The 18,360-nt window shown below is 51.7% G+C and overlaps 1 protein-coding gene and 1 non-coding gene across 3 annotated transcripts in view; one reads left to right on the top strand and one right to left on the bottom strand.

Annotated features, from left to right (window-relative positions):
- The first annotated feature begins 8,142 nt into the window (after nt 1–8,142).
- TRNAE-UUC lies at nt 8,143–8,215 on the top strand. The gene has a single exon. It is a non-coding gene; the product is annotated as a tRNA-Glu (tRNA).
- A 6,973-nt stretch (nt 8,216–15,188) lies between these two features.
- The window catches only part of TTC7A (tetratricopeptide repeat domain 7A), a 123,172-nt gene continuing 120,000 nt past the window's right edge, over nt 15,189–18,360 (bottom strand). For both annotated transcript variants that reach the window (XM_027555189.1, XM_027555190.1), the window contains one exon: nt 15,189–17,406. In XM_027555189.1, the coding sequence (XP_027410990.1) occupies nt 17,185–17,406 (222 nt within the window). In that variant the 3' untranslated portion in view covers nt 15,189–17,184. The remainder of the gene's footprint in view (nt 17,407–18,360) is intronic.

The raw sequence follows: 18,360 nt of genomic DNA, 5'->3' as shown, positions 1-18,360 counted from the left end.
AGTCACTGGGGGCACTGGCATTCACAGGGACGGGGTGCCCCAAAGAAAATGTGTCCTGAGGTGTGGGGGAAGAGTGAGCCCGCCTCCCCTGGGCTGTCGCTTGCTTGTCTGCCCTTCTCTCAGCATCTCTGCAGCCTTGGGGAGAGCCGGGGACCGGAGCAGGCCTCCTGGGACAGGAGCCGAGGACACGCTCCAGTTCTCAGGTGCACAGGCCTCAGCCCGGACCAGCGCAGCCCTCGTCTCCCTCTGTGGGGGTTTGCCAGCCATGCCCGAGTCCACAGCCGAGCTCAGGAGGCTCTAGGTTCTGGTGTCACTATATCATCACTTGTTCTCTGCTGTGTTTTCAGAAAACCCCCGGCCCAGGAGCATATACAGCTTCAGCACAATTCCCCAAGCAGCCCCGCACCATAGCCAAAATGGGCCGAGAACACAGCCTTTTCTTCAATAACACAATTGGCTTTTAAAATAAATAAACCCCACCTTGGCCCTAAGCAGCTCTTGAGTTTTTAGTAAGTTCTGTTTTGTCTCCTCTTTAGGAGAGTTTGACCACAGACCATATTCGATTGCCTGGCCTGACCGACCAGCCCACTTATCTGGAATAGTTCCAGCAAAATGTCCAGTTCCCTCTCAGAAGTCTCCTGGTTTGAACAGTAAATTATATGCTCTCTCTGTGTATTGTCAGAGGGTGTGTCCCTGGACTGCTCTCACAGCACCCGGACGGGCCCTGAGGTGTCAGCTGGGCTCTGCCGCCTTGGGCTCTCTAGCTGAGTCTCCACTGCACTGAGGTGGTCATTCCTCCTGGACTCCTGGAGGCTTCAACAAGGGCCATCCTGAACTTGACGGGAACCCAATAGTTTTTTCTCTATCTCATCTCCCTGAAAAGAACAATATTGCTTCAGCCTGATGAGCATTTGTGGTTTCAAGTTAACAAAAATATTTTGACGATATGCTCCGGGCCAGGCGCTGTGCTGGGGGTGGGGAGTGGAGGTTAAGACAAAGATGAACGAAGCATGTGACTGAATTTAGGGTGGGTTAAAGGGGAGACAAGGCCAGAAAGGTAGTTTGGAATAGTTTCCGACTCAAGGAAGGCTTTGAGAACCATGCCGAGAACCATGCCAAGGACCTCTTCCTGGTTACCTTGTGTGTGCGGCTCAGGGGTGGCTGTCATGTGGACGGCAGTCCCACTGGGAAGACACACCCTAGGCTCAGGAAACTGCGAGATTACTGTGCCCAGTGCATAGAGGAGCGATCCTGACATCGAGGGCCCCAGGCGCTCAGCAGAGACAGGGCAGCACTGCCCCAGTGGGGAAGGGTGGCTGCATGCGGCTGGCAGCTTGGCTGGCACCCCTGGGACCAGGAGACTGAGACAGGCAGAGAGGAGAGGGAAGAAGGTGGAGGGCAAGGAACGCTTTTGAGTGAAACGCAGGAAGAGACATTTGCTGGAGGGGAACAGAGGGAGACAGGCCCAGCTAGAGTGGAGGGTGCAGGCGGAGCAGGAAGGGGTTGGGCGAGGCGCAGATCACAGGCCCAGCAGTCAGCACTGCTCACGGACTCCAGCCAGGGCATGGGCTCGGGAAATGACGTCAGGAGAAAGGAAGGATGGGGAGACTACAGAGTCATTCATCAGTAATAGGAAGGAATCTTTTTAACTAAAAGAAAGAAAATCTAATATAAATCCTTATATTCTATTATATTGAGAAAAACCCAGTTCTCTAGTCTTATAAATACCATTGTAAAGTAGGCATTGGGGACAAGGAAGGGGAGGCCTGCATCTCCCATCTGGGTTTATCCATGTTTTGTTTTTATGGAAGAGACTCCCTGCATTGCGTTCCTTCAGAGCAGAAAATGGCCCCTTGGAGGATGAGGCGGCTGCCTCGGGTGGCTGCTCTTGCCCCACTTTGATCAGCAGATGGCCACAGGGCAGCTTTATTCTCCAAGTGGGTCAGAGGCCCCTGCAGGATCAGAAGGTAATGCTGGCGGTTCTAACGGAGGGCGCTTTCTCCAGGAGCAGTGGGCCAGGTTGTGCCTGGCGCTCAGGGCAGTGGGGGCAGGGCTCTAGAAGGAGCGAGGTGAGCGGTGATCACATCTGTTTTGGGGCTTGTGGGTGGAAGGTCAGGGCAACCCTCACGCTGGCAGGGGCAGGAGGGAGACTGTGCTGCACGTCTGTGGGGGTATCTCCAGACAGCAGAGCGACCCAGGGGCGTGAGCGGGAGCGGTTCCTCCCCCCTCCCTCAGCCTCCCGCTGTTTCTCCCTCAGGCTGGCTGTGTTGGGTCTAACACTGCTTTCTGTTCATGTCACACCCTAAAGAATGTCACCAGCCTCTCCTGATTCCACTGCCGGGTTCCCAGGAGAGAGAATCTAGTTGGCCAGCTTGGTCAGGGGTCCACCCTGGTCCCTCCAGATCTGGCAGGAGGGCCTCGACCCCTGGGGCAGACAGACACAGCTGCAGGGGCCCAGCTGCGTCTTGTGTGTAGGTGGGGTGGAGGGCAGCTCTCCCATGTTCTAGAAGAGAATGAAGACCCTTTCAGCATAAGAAGCAGGGGATGGCTCTTGCCTGGTCTGCAAGAAGGGGGTTTGGGAGGCCTGCCAGGACGTCGGCTGGAGGTGGAACGGCGAGAGAACATTCTGCAGGGCCACCCGGACACCCTGGAGTCTTGAGTCTGCACTAACGTCGTCCTCGGCTCCGTGGCTTCCGTCGTCTGTCTGGAGCCGGGGGGACCTCAGTACTGGCCTCCCTAGCAGCCTTGCCCCTGTCCGTAACACAGCCCTCTGCCTCCTCTGTGACTCGGGTGATATGACAGAAGCTGTGCCCTAGGTACTAGCAGCAGGGCTGGCTGTGCCCGGCAGTGAGGAGAGCAGTGTTTGCTTCCGCTCTTTGACATCTTCCGGCATTTTAAATAGTACTTCATACAAGTAGTGGGAGGCGTTCCCAAATAGCCCGGAGGGATTCTGGGTGGCTTTTTCCTGCCACGAGCCTAAAACCGGGACAGCGTTTGAAGAGCAGGGCCTCCTCCTGTCTTTTCCAACGTGGAGAGACTGGACAGACCTGGGCTGACTTTGAGCTTGAGCTCCGAGAGGGGATATTAACACGTAGCAGCTACAGCCACTGTGCGCATCCGGGGACAGGTCCAGACTGAGTTAGAAAAGCCCAGAGATGGAAGGGAATGTGGTGTTTATCCCACATCCCCGAGGGGCCTTCTCTCCAGGGTCCCTCTGGCCTCCTGCGTGGACCACTGTGATGCTTGCTTCTCGAGGTCCCTGCCCTGGCTTCCCTGAGCATCCCTTGGTCCTCTCCCCTCCCACTCACTTGCCCCAGTTGCCCTTGGAATTTGGCTTCAACCAAAGGGAATGGCTCATCTTCGCTGCAAATATCATCTGCTGTTGCCCTGTGAAATTCCCTCCGCACTGAGTCAGAGCATGTCAGAAGTCACCACACTGATGGGGACAGCTTGTCTCCTCCCTTCTCTTCTCCTCTTTCCCTCCTCCTCATCCGCACTGTGAACGCCCCCTCACTGCTTTCTAGGCCCACAGAGGACACCTTCCAGACCCAGAGACCAAGGGCCACAGGTTGCTCAGGCAACCGGCCCTGCCTCCAGCACCACCTCTCACTTGCCCGGTGCCACCCGCCTCAAAACAGCACGAGCTGCCTGGCCTCCAGTCCTCAAGCCTAGAATCACTTTGGAAGCCCTGTTATCTTGAAAACACATTCCACAAGTTCCGAATCAGTCGTTTTAAGCTGCATTTTAGAATCCCCTGGGGAGACTTTAAAACTCTCACAGCCTGGCAGTTGCCCGCCATCATCAAACTCATTGGTAGGATTCAGACCCAGTAGTTTTTGTTCCCCCTTCCCATCCCCACACCCAGGTGATTGCAATGATTGGCCAAGATTGAGAATATCTGCTGGGACAGTGTGAAAACACCAATCACCAGTAACTAGGTGGGGCCACAGGTAGTCCTCCAACCCGTAAAAGTTTAAGACAGGGCCGCCGTTGCCCTGAGAAGTCACACTTTCTGGCTCAGAAGAAGAGATTGGCCCGTGTTGGTGTCTGGCTGAGTCCTGAGGGAAGAGGGCGGGGCTGGACCGGACTGAGTGAAGCAGGTTGCTGGTACATTCTAGTGGAGGCCGTTCTGCATAGAGAGGTGAGCAGGGCCTGAACCCAGCCACTCTTGCCAGCCTGATTCTAGGCTGGGCACCTTACAGATCTTTGGTTTTGGCCCAAGGGCAGGGCTGCAGGCATGCAGAATCCACTGGGCGCAAACGGAGGGGTTTGAGTTCTGGATTGATGACCACAGGGGCTGGGTGGGCTTGTGGGGGCCACTGCCAGAGACCCAGATCCTGGCCTGGCTCGTCTGCCATCTCCCTGGTGAAGACGTGACTGTGGATGGTAGGATGAGCCAAAGCTGACAGAGGCCTGGATGTTGAGGGTGGCAAGTAAGCGATGGGTCAGGGACAGATGGAGGAGGAGCCAGAGGAAGGGGAGGCCCGTGGGGTGGACACATGAAGGCTGTCTCTTAGTAGGTCTTTGCGTTGCCTTAATGACGACACCCTTGGCCGTATCAGAGCCCAGAACAGGATGTCACCCTTCTGAGGAGAGAGAGGGGCTCAGAGAGGCCCATCCAGCAGTGGAGGGAGGTGGCAATGTGGCTGCTTTGGGTCAGAGTGTAGCTTAGTCCCTGAGAACTGTAGGTAGCAAGCAGGGCTCAGGCCCAGTGACAGTACATCTCTGGTCACCAGAGTGGGCTTGGCGGGAGGCAAGGAGGCAGGGACCTGTGCCCCCCACTTAACTGAGCAGCCTGGGAAGGGGCCGGGATGCTCGGAAACATGCCTGGCACAGTCACAGCTAATCAGGCTTCTGATCACCAGCCCCTCCTGGGCTGGGCATGGGAGCTGGACTGCAGAGTACCCCCATGCCCAGGGAGCTCACTAATGAAATTATGTGTGTTAGTTTCCAGTGGCTGCTGTTACAATTGCCATAGACGTTGGTGCTTAAATCAACACAGATTTATTCTCTTACTGTTCAGGAGGTCAGGGGTCCCCAAATCAGTCTCACTGGGCTAAAGTCAAGGTGGTGGTGTTCAGTCACTCAGTCGTCTCCCTACTGTTTGCGACCCCATGGACTGCAACATGCCAGGCTTCCCTGTCCATCACCATCTCCTGGAGCTTGCTCAAGCTCATATCCATTGAGTCGGTGATGCCATCTAACCATCTCATCCTCTGTCATCCCCTTCTCCTGCCTTTAGTCTTTCCTAGCATCAGGGTCTTTTCTAATGAGTCGGCTCTTCGCATCAGGTGGCCAAAGTATTGGAGCTTCAGCATCAGTCCTTCCAACAACTATTTAGGATTGATTTCTTCAGGATTGACTGGTTTGATTTCTTTGCAGTCCAAGGGACTCCCAAGAGTCTTCAACACCATAGTTCAAAGGCATCAATTCTTCAGTGCTCAGCTTTCTTTATGGTCCAGCTCTCACATCCATACATGACCACTGGAAAAACCATAGCCTTGACTAGACAGACCTTTGTTGGCAAAGTAATGTCTCTGCTTTTTAATACACTGTCTAGGTTTGTCATAACTTGTCTTCCAAGGAGCAAGCATCTTTTAATTTTGTGGCTGCAGTCACCATCTGCAGTGCTTTTTGGAGCCCAAGAAAATAAAGTCTGTCACTGTTTCCATTGTTTCCCCGTGTATTTGCCATCAAGTGATGGGACCGGACGCCATGATCTTCGTTTTTTGAACGTTGAGGTGTAGGCCAGGTTTTTCACTCCCCTTTGCCCTTCATCAAGAGGCTCTTTAGTTCCTCTTCGCTTTCTGCCATAAGGGTGGTGTCATCTGCGTATCCTGAGGCCTGAGGCCAGTGTTGGATTGTGGGCTCTGGGATCATAAGAGTTGGGATCTACTGAGGAATGGGTGAATGTCCCAGTGCCTACTATAGTGTTAGCACACAGATGCTTACTGCATACTGTACTTTATTGAGGTATAGTTGATACACTATGATGTTTCTGGTGTACAGCATAATGATTTACCATTTTTAAAGGTTATGCTCCATTTATAATTATCATGAAATATTGGCCATAATTCCTGTCATATTATATATCCTTACAGCTTATTTATTTTATACATCATTGTTTGTGCCTCTTAACCCTCTACCCCTTCCCTCTCCTCACTGGTAACCACTAGTTTCCTCTCCATATCTTAAGCCTGTTTCTTTTTTGCTATAGTCACGAGTTTGTGTTAGTTTTTGGACTCCACATATAAGTGATATCATACAGTATTTGTCATTCTCTGTCTGACATATTTCACCGAGCAGAATACCTTCCAGGCCCATCCATGTTGTTGTAAATGCCAAATTTTCACTCTGCTATGGCTGAATAGTATTCTCTTGTGTATACGTACCACATCTTTTGTTTATAGACATTTAGGTTGCTTCCATATCTTAGCAATTAAAAAAAAAATCTATTTATTTATTTTATTTATTTGGTTGCAGCATGTGGGATCTAGTTCCCTGACCAGGGCCTGAACCAGGGCCCTCTGCAGTAGGAGCTCAGAATCTTAGTCACTAGACCACCAGGGAAGTCCCATATCTTAGCAATTGTAAATAATGCTATTTACAATTGGCTGTTGGAGTGCATGTATCTTTTTGAATTCGTGTTTTTATTTTTTTCAGTTTGGATATATATGCAGAGGAGAATTGCTGGATCATGTGGTGGTTCTATTTTGAGCTTTTTGAGAGGTCTCCATGCTGTTTCCACAGCGGCTGCACCGATTTACATTGCCACCAAGAGTGTAGGAGGGTTCTCTTTTGTCCGTATCCTTCCCAACATTTGTTATTTGTGTTCTTCTTGATAGCAGTCATTCTAAGAGGTGTGAGGTGGTATCTCATTGTGGTTTTAATTTGCATTTCTCTGATTAACGATACTGAGAATCTTTTCATGTGCATATTGGCCATCTGTGTATCTTCTTTGGAGAAATGTCTATTCAGGTTTGTGCCCATTTTTTAATCAGGTTTTTTTTTATGTTGAGTTATATGAGCTGTTTTTATATTTTGTATATTAACCCCTTATTGGTCATGTCATTTGCAAATATTTTCTCTCATTCAGTAGGTTATCTTTTCATTTTGTCAATGGTTTCCTTTGCTGTACGAAAGCTTTTACTTAAGGTCCTATTTTTAATTTTAACTTTGTTAACACCAAAAGCATTTTGTATTGGGGTGTAGTTGATTAACGATGTTGTGGTAGCTTCAGGTGAATGCTTTTATTTCTTTTGTCTTAGGGGACAGACTCAAAATCTGTTGGTACAATTTATGTCAGAAAGTGTTCTGCCTACATCTTCTTCTGGGAGTTTTATGGTTTCTGGTATTACATTTAGGTCTCTGATTCACTTTGAATTTATTTTTGTAAATAATATGGGGAAAATGTTCTGATTTCATTATTTTACATGTAGCTGTCTAGTTTTCCCAGCACCACTTACTGAAGAGATGGTCTTTTCCTCATTGTATATTCTTCTTTGTCATAGATTAATTGCCCATAAGTTTGTGGGTTTATTTCTGGGCTATTTTTAAAAATATTAATTTTTATTTATTTATTTGGTGGTGCCAGATCTTAGTTGCATGGCATGTGAACTCTTAGCTGTGGCACGTGTAATCTAATTCCCTGACTGGGGATTGGACCCCAGCCCCCTGTATTGGGAGTTTTAGCCACTGGAGAACCAGGGAAGTCCCTGGGCTCTCTTTTTGTTCCACTGGTCTGTGAGTCTGATTTTTGTGCTAGCATACTATCTTGATTATTGAAACTTTATAGCATAGTCTGAAGTCAGGGAGTATGATACCTCCAGTTTTATCCTTCTTTTCTCAAGATTGTTTGGCTTTCCTGTTTCATAACGTCTTTTATATTATGGAAGTTCCTTTTATTTTGAACTGCAAAGAATTGTCTGGGGAAGGACTGTTAGCCTAAATAACCTCAGCCATTTTTGGTGTTTGGTCCTGACAAAAGTCATCTGAAATGAATTAAGTTTTTTGAAAGAGAAGATAAAAAAATTTATTACTGATTTTAGAAATCATTCCTGGAAGGTTGACCTTAAGACTGCAGATGTTAGATGTTATAAACAAGCTCTGTAAGATCACTTAGAGAGCAGTCATGTTGGAAGTTCCCTGGCAGTCCAGCGGTTAGGACTTGGCACTTTCAATGCCGTGGGCCCAGGTTCAATCCCTGGTTGGGGAACTACGATCCCACAAGCTGTGAGACCTGGCCAAGAATTTTTAAACAGTAAAAAAAAGTCACCTTAAAAGTTATGGGGAATGGGGTTGGGTGGGTGGACAATGCTCCTAATATTTTACTTATATTAGAAGTAAATAATGGCTTCTAATATGTGGCTCCAGGGGTCACATTATTCCAAAAATTTAAATATGCTCTATCTTATATGGAAATGAAGCTTCTGGAAAGTTGTGTTTAATGATGCATGTATCGATAGTGTAGATGAAGATCCTAATGGTGAAGATATATGAGTATTTTTTTGGCTGTGCTGGGTCTTCATCATGGCGCATGAGCTTTTCATTGCTGCGCATGGACTTTCTCTAGTTGCAGCGAATGGGGTCTGCTTTCTCGTGGTGGCGTGTGGGCTGCTTCTTGTGATGGCATCTCTCATTGTGGAGCATGGGCTCTAGGCGTGTAGGCTCAGTAGTCGTGTTTGCAAGGGCTCAACAGTTGCAACATGTGGGCTTAGTTGGGGATCCTAATTCCCCAACCAGCCATTGAACCCCAGTCACCTGCATTGGCAGGTGGATTCTTAACCACTGGCCACCAGGGAAGTCCCTTTAAAATAATTTATAAAATGAGATTAAGCATACATACAGTTTTATTAAGAGAATATAATAAATTAAGAACTGTAGGCCCTTGAACAGCCATGATATACAAGTTGGGACCTGGGGACAGGGAGCTGGGGAATACACCTATGCTGTGACCTGTACACAGCGAAGGGATCCATCTCAGGCATCAGAGCTGACACCTGAGGCAGCTGGTCTTTGCCGTGGTGTCCCCACGCCTGCTCTGGTCCCCGTTTCAGCATACATGTGCTCCTCCTCTGGTTGGCAGGTGTCCCAGGAAGAATGCAGTAGACGAGGTTCTCGCATGCAGACTGCCTGCATGTCGACCACTGCCCTGGAGTATGGGGGTCTTTGGGCAAGTCACCTCACCTTCTTGCACTGACTTCCTGCAAGATGGGCTTTTGCCACACCCACCTGTGCCCCTTTGCCTCTGGTCAGAGCTCCTCCCCCTAAAGGTGGGTACCTTGGCATGTGCCCCCCAAAGGCTGGTCTCCAGGTGTACACTGAGAGGAGAGTGTGCCTCTCTGGGAATGGGCAGAGTCACCAGGAAGAGACGCACCCAAGGTCCCCTAAGTCGTGAGGGGTCATTGCAAGGACCAGGGGGAAAGGATTCAGATGGGAATCTTGACCTCAGGCTGCAGGAGTGGGAAAGGTTGTCTGGGACAGAATCGATGAAACTCTTGGGCTTCCATCATTTTCTGCCCCCTTGAAAATGGGCATCCATTTCTGTTTGGAGCTCTCTGTCTTTACAGATTCACCTGCTCTGCATTTTTTAATCTTCCTGACTCTTCGGACCAGCTCATGTGTGTGTGTGTGTGTGCTAAGTCACTTCAGTTGTTTCCGACTCTTTGTGACCCATGGATTTTAGCCTACTAGGATCCTCCAGGTCAGAATACTGGAGTGGGTTGCCATGCCCTCCTCCAGGGGGTCTTCCGACCCAGGGATTGAATCCATGTCTCTTACGGCTCCTGTATCGGCAGGCAGGTTCTTTACCACTAGTGCCGCCTGTGAAGCCTCCAACCAGCTCCTCTCCTTTCTTTCTGACCTGCAGTTTCTACTACTTTTCAACCTCTGCTCCAGCCACGAACTGCCTTTTCTTTTTTAATTTTTTTTTTGCATCATTAAAAAAAATGCAATTTATTATTATTTTGCCACACCATGCAGCATGTGGGAATCTTAATTCCTTAACCAGGGATCAAACCCATGCCCCTGTAATGGAAGCACAGAATCTTAAGCACTGGACTGCCAGGGAAGTCCCCAAACTGCTTCTTTCTCTGACCACATTGACACCTCAGAGGCCAGACCCTCTGCAGCCTTCAGCTCTGTCAATGTCGTGAAGGGCAAAGAGAGGGAGAGAAACTGTTGCAGATGAAAGGAAACTGGAGATGTGACAGCTAAGTGGAGTATGGGATCTTGGGTTGGGGGAAGACAGGGCTGCAAAGAAGAGTGGTGGCATATGAATGGGAGAGGAGAGAAAATACTGCGTCAGGGCAAATTCCTTCATTTGTTAACTGTGCTGTGGTTACGTAAGACGAGACCCTTTGTTCTTAACAAACCACTGAATTATTAAGGGGTAAAGGGGCATGATTTATGCAACCTATTCTCAAATGGTTCGGGTTGGGGTCGGGGGAGAAATGTTTTTAAAAGAGGCCCACAATGGCTGACTTCTTGCCAAATTCCAAAGAGACAGTTAAAAGGGGAAGACAGTGAGTGTGAGGGAGGAGGGGGAGTCACGGCAGGCTGGGGGCCTCTCCGCTCGGGGGCCCCTGCCACCTCCTGGGTGGTGGGCCGGTGCACAGAGGAGGAACTTTGGTTCTGGAAACCACCCGTGGCCCAATCAGCTGGTGCAAAGGCCGGGGCGGGGGGTGGGGGGGGGGTGTCACATGACCTGGTGCACAGCCCCTGTGGTGACCTTTTCTTGTTTCTGGTTTGCCTGGCGTCTTGAGAACTCTCTTGCTTTTGCGGTGACTTTCCAACTTCTTGAGTGATCTCTGTTTCAGAAACCTCCTCTCTGGCTGCAGAAAGGGCGAGGGCAGCAGGCAGCATGGGCTGTTCTCCCCTGGAAGTGTGGGTCTCGGGCTGTGGGCTGCAGCTGCTGGTGCAGTGGGGTGGGTGGGGGGTGGGGTTCTGGACCCGTGTATCTGCCCCTGTGACACTTGAGCAGAGGATTCCTGGTGATACATGTTTCCATGGATCCCAAAGGGGTCATTCTGCTGCCTCGGTGACAGGCGCTACCTGCCTCTCTCCCATCCGATGAGCTGGGGCGGGCTCTATGGGCAGGGACCTTACTCTCAGCTTGGCTGTATTCCAAGCAGTGAGCGGAGGCACCATAACTGCATCACCTTTCACGGGGACAAAACTCACTTCCCTAGGTTGTTGACTACCAGAGGAGCAATGTCAGAGAGAGTTCACAGATAAGCAAAGTGCCTTATACTAATTAGTATATTGCAGGGAGAATGTTAGGATTGTCATCAAGAGCCAGGACAGGAGCCTCACAGTGTACCATAAAGTGGCAGTGATAGGGAGGGGCAAGGGTGGGGGCCAATTCTGTTGTCTGTCTCCTCCAGCAGGACCTCCATCTCACCCAGGGCCCAGGAGGGCTTGAGGAAGTGATGGGCTGATGCAGGGTCTCAGAAGGGGCCCGTTACTGCTCACCCAGAGTTCCAGCTGCTCAAGCAGCTGGATTTTGTGTCCTGAGGCCCATGTCCTCTGGTCACAGCTGATTGTCATTAGAGACCCATGGAAAAATGAGTGGGACCAATGGGATCCTCACACCCAAGAATCTAAGCTAAGCTGTGCAGAGGGGCTGCAGCCAGGGTATGTGGATTGAATGCAGTCCTTTGGGAGCATCTCTGAGTGAGCAAAGGCAGCCACCAGGGAGAGGAGGCCGGAGCAGGCAGGGGCAGGGAAAGTCATCATATGGTATCCAGTGGTTATCACGGCACTGTTCTAGGCTCTTTCTGTTTTTCTTAATCATCAGGACAGTCCACAAAACAGACACTACAGATGGGGAGACAGGCAAAGAGAGGGTTGGTAACTTCTCAAGGGCATGGGGCCAGCCAGGGGTACACTGGGCCTTCGAGTTCACTCTGGGTACTGACTCCATCACCAAAAACAGATACGTAGCTGCTTTGGCCCCAGATCTGTGCCCTGCAGTCCCTGCTTTAGGGCTCCAGGGCCCCCTTGCCTCTTTTCCTAGGGCTACTTTCAGTGGGTCTCTGCTTTTTTTTGCAACTGAAAGCTTGATAAAAACTCCAAGGAGTTTCTGGCATGGGATACTTTCCCAGTAGGACCTCCCTAACTTCTAGAACCCAAGTCGGCACCATGTGGGTTGGTCTGACACATTGCTGATGCTTGAGGCTCTCTGACTGTGGGTTGTCATCGAAAGCTGGCAGCATGGGCTGGGGGAGATTTGTTTAGCTGGATGCTTCCCAAGCAAGGCCAAGAAATATTTGCACAGTGACAACATCTGAGAGCTCCAGTAGGGCAGGGGGTGTGTCTACAACAACGAGTACTGTGGTAGCAGAAAGAAGTCTGGATGGTGGTGGCTGAAATTCCATTCATACTTGTGCTTGCAGATAAACACTGTTAACACTACACGGCTGTGGGCTGGAGGTTCATGTGGGTGACAGTGAGATCTTGAGTCTTGTCCCAGAACCCCAGCCCTTGTTCTGGTGCCATGGGTTGGACACAAGGCTGGCTCCTCCCTCTCCAGGGATGGCTCAAGTGTGAATGAGGGGTCTGTGGACCTGTAACTGGAGGTCAGGGAATGCCTGGCTTTCCACCACTGCCTGACTTTCCAACATCTGACCAACAAAGCCTTCCTCGGGGCCAGGAAAGCTTCCCCTCCCCACCCCTCTCCAGATTCCTACCATTCTTTTCCTGGTAGGACTAGCTTTTCTAGACCTTTCTGCCAGGCAGGCAAGTAACACCATCTATAGCCTAGATGAAAAGGGAAAATGTTAGTTGCTTCAGTTCAGTTCAGTTGCTCAGACTCTTTGTGACCCCATGAATCGCAGCATGCCAGGCCTCCCTGTCCATCACCAACTCCCAGAGTTCACCCAGACTCAGGTCGATTGAGTCAGTGATGCCATCCAGCCATCTCATCCTCTGTTGTCCCCTTCTCCTCCTGCCCCCAATCCCTCCCAGCATCAGAGTCTTTTCCAATGAGTCAACTCTTCGAATGAGGTGGCCAAACTACTGGAGTTTCAGCTTTAGCATCATTCCTTCCAAAGAAATCCCAGGGCTGATCTCCTTCAGAATGGACTGGTTGGATCTCCTTGCAGTCCAAGGGACTCTTAAGAGTCTTCTCCAACACCACAGTTCAAAAGCATCAATTCTTTAGCACTCAGCCTTTTTCACAGTCCAACTCTCACATTCATACATGACCACTGGAAAAACCATAGCCTTGACTAGACGGACCTTTGTTGGCAAAGTAATGTCTCTGCTTTGGAATATGCTATCTAGGTTGGTCATAACTTTCCTTCCAAGGAGTAAGCGTCTTTTAATTTCATGGCTGCAGTCACTATCTGCAGTGATTTTGGAGCCCCCCAAAATAAAGTCTGCCACTGTTTGCACTATTTCCCCATCTATTTCCCATGAAGTGATGGGACCGGATGCCATGATCTTCGTTTTCTGAATGTTGAGCTTTAAGCCAACTTTTTCACTCTCCTCTTTCACTTTCATCAAGAGGCTTTTTAGTTCCTCTTCACTTTCTGCCATAAGGGTGGTGTCATCTGCATATCTGAGGTTATTGATATTTCTCCCGGCAATCTTGATTCCAGCTTGTGCTTCTTCCAGCCCAGCCTTTCTCATGATGTACTCTGCATATAAGTTAAATAAGCAGGGTGACAATATACAGCCTTGACGTACTCCTTTTCCTATTTGGAACCAGTCTGTTGTTCCATGTCCAGTTCTAACTTGCTTCCTGACCTGAATACAGATTTCTCAAGAGGCAGGTCAGGTGGTCTGGTATTCCCATCTCTCACAATTTTCCACAGTTTGTTGTGATCCACATAGTCAAAGGCTTTGGCAGAAAATAGATGTTTTTCTGGAACTCTCTTGCTTTTTCTATGATCCAGCGGATGTTGGCAATTTGATCTCTGGTTCCTCTGCCTTTTCTAAAACCAGCTTGCACATCAGGAAGTTCACAGTTCACGTATTGCTGAACCCTGGCTTGGGGAATTTTGAGCATTACTTTACTAGTATGTGAGATGAGTGCAATTGTGCGGTAGTTTGAGCATTCTTTGGCATTGCCTTTCTTTGGGATTGGAATGAAAACTGACCTTTTCCAGTCCTTAGTTTCCAGTCCTAAGTTAGTTGCTTAGTCATGTCCAACTCTTTGTGAGGCCATGGACTGTAGCCCACTAGGCTCCTCTGTCCATAGAATTCTCTGGGCAAGAATAGTGGAGTAGACAGCCATTCCCTTCTCCAGGGGATCTTCCCGACCCAGGGATTGAACCTGGGTTGCCCACGTTGCCGGCGGATTCTTCACGGTCTGAGCCACCAGGGAAGCCCCCTCTGTGACCTGTAGCAGGCTTTTAGTTCTCACCCAGGGGGCCTGAGCTGGGGGTGAGGCTGTGAGACAAGCAATTTGATACTAATTGTTAAATCACTAAAGACTAAAGGTGTTTCCTAAAAAGTACCAGAGGGAAATCGAAGCTGAGCACCCAGCAGCTCCTGGAAAGGCCCTTCCTCACCAGAATAGCAAAGCCGTGACCCAATCACAGGGCTGAGGGTTGGAGTGGAGGAGGCCAGGGTGCTGAGTGGGCAGCTCTGTCTAGGCCAGCCCCGAGAGCCAGGGGGAAGCCTTAGGGTGGATGGGTGCAGCCTTGGGTGTCTTACCAGATACTCCCCTGGGGCGCACTAAGAAAGCAGGGCTCCTGTGTAAACTGTTGTCATCCTTTGATGCACATTTTATAACAGGCGTAATGTAAGACATGTAGTGTAACATCTATTAGAGAACCTGTCTGGACCTCTCGGAGCAGGTGGCTGATCTGGGTGTGGCTCGGACCCTAACCACACACCCCTGCTTCCCCTGGGCGCTCCCCCAGGTGCTAAAGACGCTCCTGGCCGTGCCCTCAGGGCAGTCTCTCCTGTTCAGGTGGCACGTCCAGCCCTGGCTTCTCCCAGCCCACATGAGGGGCAGGTGGCAGGCCAGAACAAGGCCCACTCCAGCCAGCCCTGCCAGGACCCTGCTGCCTTCTCCCACCTGCAGTCCTTAGCACCTCCCCCAGGCCCCCATCACAATCTCCTCAGTGGGCCCCTCCCTCTCCCCCCCTCCCCACCTGTGCAGCTCCACCCTGGCCTCCTCTCCAGGGCTCGCTCAAGGCCAGGGATAACTGGTAGATAAATGAACACGAACACATTGCTTCACACAAACCAGCCTTCCCTTCATGGGTCTCTTTATTCAAGACCTTTGAGCTGTCAGCAGCTTGCCCGGGCGTCCGAGGCCTCCCATCAGGAACGATGCTTCAAGTCAAAACGCAGGTGTTGCTTTGCCTTTTGCATTACCACGGACTCACTACCCACCTCTCTGGGCATCCCGATGTGAACCAGTAGCATCTGCTTTTTCTTGTTGAATTTTTTCCCAACAGAATTTCAGAATAAAAATAGATCTCTATCTCATATATATATATATATATATTTATACACATACGTACACACACAGAGCTCCTTCACCCAGGTGGGAGAAGGACCTGGTGTCGTTACAGCGTCCCCTGGCCTGGCACGGGAAGGCAAGGAGGTACAGGCTGGCCCTGGTGGCACCTGGGGGGTGTGCAATGCTGAGCCCGGGCCGGGAGGCTGGGGAGGGGGTGTCCTCCAACAGCCCCTCCCCTCCGAGGAACAGACCTGGCCCAACCTTTCCACACACCTACAAGTGAGGAACGTACCAGATGGAGCTTTAAAAACTAAACTCAAGGTGCAGATAAGGAATTCCCTGGTGGGCCTGTGGAGGCTGACTTCCTGGGGAGAATTCCAAGAGCAATGTGCAGCAGGGCTAGGGAAGCCAGCAGGGAAGACCCTCCCCCACCCCCACCCCCACCCCCAGGACCCCTGTAGACAAGGGTGTCATGTACACAGAGGCCAGCCCGACTAGAGAGGAGGGGCTGGCTCCTCCTGGGGTCTCTAGTCTCCTTCCTTTTTGGCCCCAGGCAGGGGAAACCAAATGGCCAGGGCAGAGTTTGAGTCAGCCAAGAATGGGCTGTGGTTAGTGAAAGATATTAAGGCCAGTCTCCACATCATAACCCCCAGAGGCATCTATGTTGTACCCATTGCCCAGAAAGGTAAGGCGTGAAGGAATGAGGTGCTGATGCAAGGTATTCAGGAAGGGCTGAGTCCAGCAGCCACGTATGTATCTTTGGGGCTACAGCCCAGGGCCTAAGGAGGCAGCCAAGGCATGCTTCCAGAGAGATGGGGTGGGCAGAAATGGAAGGTTAGTTAGGGCCGGAACCCAGTTCCCCTGGCCAGACACCAGAGGCCTTAAAGGCACTTGGCAACAGCGGGGGACGAACATAAGGGGGCCCAACAGCCTCATCAGACAAAGGGCCAGGCCAGGCACCGCCCGCTAACTTAAACCTGGGAAAGGCCCCAGAGGCCTCTCCTCTTCCAACTTGGCAGCAAAGCCTACAGCCAGGACCACTCCGGAGGTGACCTGAGAGGGGTGTGAGACCAGGGCCAGGGAGCGCCCTCAGGCACAGGGGCCTGGAGGGCGGGGATGTACAGCTGGGAGGCTCCCCCACTAGCTCTCCAAGGGAACCGGTCCAGTCACCATGCCTCTCAGTCACTTAGGTTCAAGCAGACGGTCTCCCAAGGGGATGAGGAAAGAACCCAGAACTCTCTCGGCCCAGCCAAAGGGCAACTTGTGGGGCTCATCTTTGGTGTTTGGGAGCAGAGAGCTGAGGTTTGAGACTAGAGCTTGTGCAAAGCTGGGAAACCCAGGGTTAGGGATGTTGAAGGCAGGTACAGTACAGGGGCTTCCAGACAGGTGCAGGGGGTATGCAAGCCTCAGACCCCGACTGTTCAGCTAAACGATACACAGGTACCCTGGGGAGCGGCCCCCTGTTGATGCGGCCTGCCAGCTACTTCCTTGCTCACAGACACCACGATGTCCAAGTCCCAAGGAACAAGGGATTTGTTTCTGATGCAAATCTGGTCCACCCTGCTCCAGAGGAGCAGCTCTCAGTCCTCACTGGCCCTGGAGGGAGAGGAGGCAAGGAGAACCAGGGTTGCAGCCGGCAGATGTGTTCCCTAGAGGTGTATTTCCCTGAGGCCCTGGACCTCCCCTGACCATGCTCCCAACTCCTCGCCTTTGCCTGCCTGCCGCCCACCAGGCCGCTCCCTCCATCCCTGTGGCTGTGGGCAGTGTCAGAGCTCTCTGGGGATGATGGAGAAGGGCAGCACCGGGCTGCTGGCTTCCAGCTCGAGGGCGGTGAGAAAGCAGTCGACAGCGGCCTCGCTCTGGCCCTGGGCTTCCAGCACCTCGCCCAGGCCTTGCCACGCCTCGTGGTACGTGCTCTGCCTCTCCACGGCGTCCCGTAGCACCTTCTGGGCCAGGCTCTTATGGCCTAGCCGACTCAGCATGAGACCCTGGGGAGCAAGCACAGGGTGCGGTGAATGAGGCTGTGCTGGCGGAGGGGCAAGCATCCTGGCTGTCAGGGTAAGGACAACAAGCTATAGGGAACCCTGCATTTCAGGCTTGGGTACTATCAAGGGCCCCTGACCTATGCAAACCCTCCCTGTGTCAGTCCCAGCCCAGCCTCCCAGGTCACCCCCTGGGGCAGCTCTGTCCCCTCCTGGTCCCAGGGGATGCCCTTTAAGGTCAGCAGGCCTGGCTTTGAGTCTCCCCTTTACAGCTGAGGGCTCCTGAGCAGGTCACCCTTATCAGTAAATGGGAAAGACCAGTGTGCCCACTTCTGGGGTTGCTGTGAGGCTGACACCACATGTAGGCAAAGCACTTGAACATCGTTGGCATGTGTGAGCACTCAGTCCATGGGTCTGTTACCCTGAGACCCCAGGCTGCACCGTGGCACTGCCTTCTCCCCGGGGACACGTGAGACCAAGGCTTGTGAGATCCTCAAGCCTGTGGTGGATGGACGGGTCCTGTGCCTGCATCAGGGGCCTGTCTTCCTGGGACCCAAGCCCATCCCTGCCTGGCCTGGCAGGTGAGGGCCGCAGACGGCTGGGGATCAGGGACAGATGCTGGGTGAAAGGAGGGCCTCTGAGAAGGGGTCAGGGCTGCCTAGGGAGCTTGGCCCTGCTGATTGGCTTCAAGCACAAGTGAAACTGGCACACTGTCCCCTCTACATCCACCCACACCGGGAAGGGTGTGGGAGGTGGGGAACAGGGTGGTGAGCAGGGGCCAGGGGCCCCTTTCAGCCTCGTCTCAGAAAGACTGCTCTGCACCATCCCACCAACCTGTGTCCCAGCCCTCAAAGGTGGCACAGGGGGAGCAGCACAGGGGCCAGCCTTTCGTTCAAAGTTGTGAGGTAAAGCCCGAACACTGACTTCCTGGACAGCCGGGGACCAAGAGCTGCCTTCTGT

This window comes from Bos indicus x Bos taurus, chromosome 11 (genome assembly GCF_003369695.1).
Source record: "Bos indicus x Bos taurus breed Angus x Brahman F1 hybrid chromosome 11, Bos_hybrid_MaternalHap_v2.0, whole genome shotgun sequence".
NCBI classification, from domain to species: Eukaryota; Metazoa; Chordata; class Mammalia; order Artiodactyla; family Bovidae; genus Bos; species Bos indicus x Bos taurus.
Note: the sequence above shows the minus strand (reverse complement) of the source record. Positions and strands in the feature narration are given on the sequence as shown.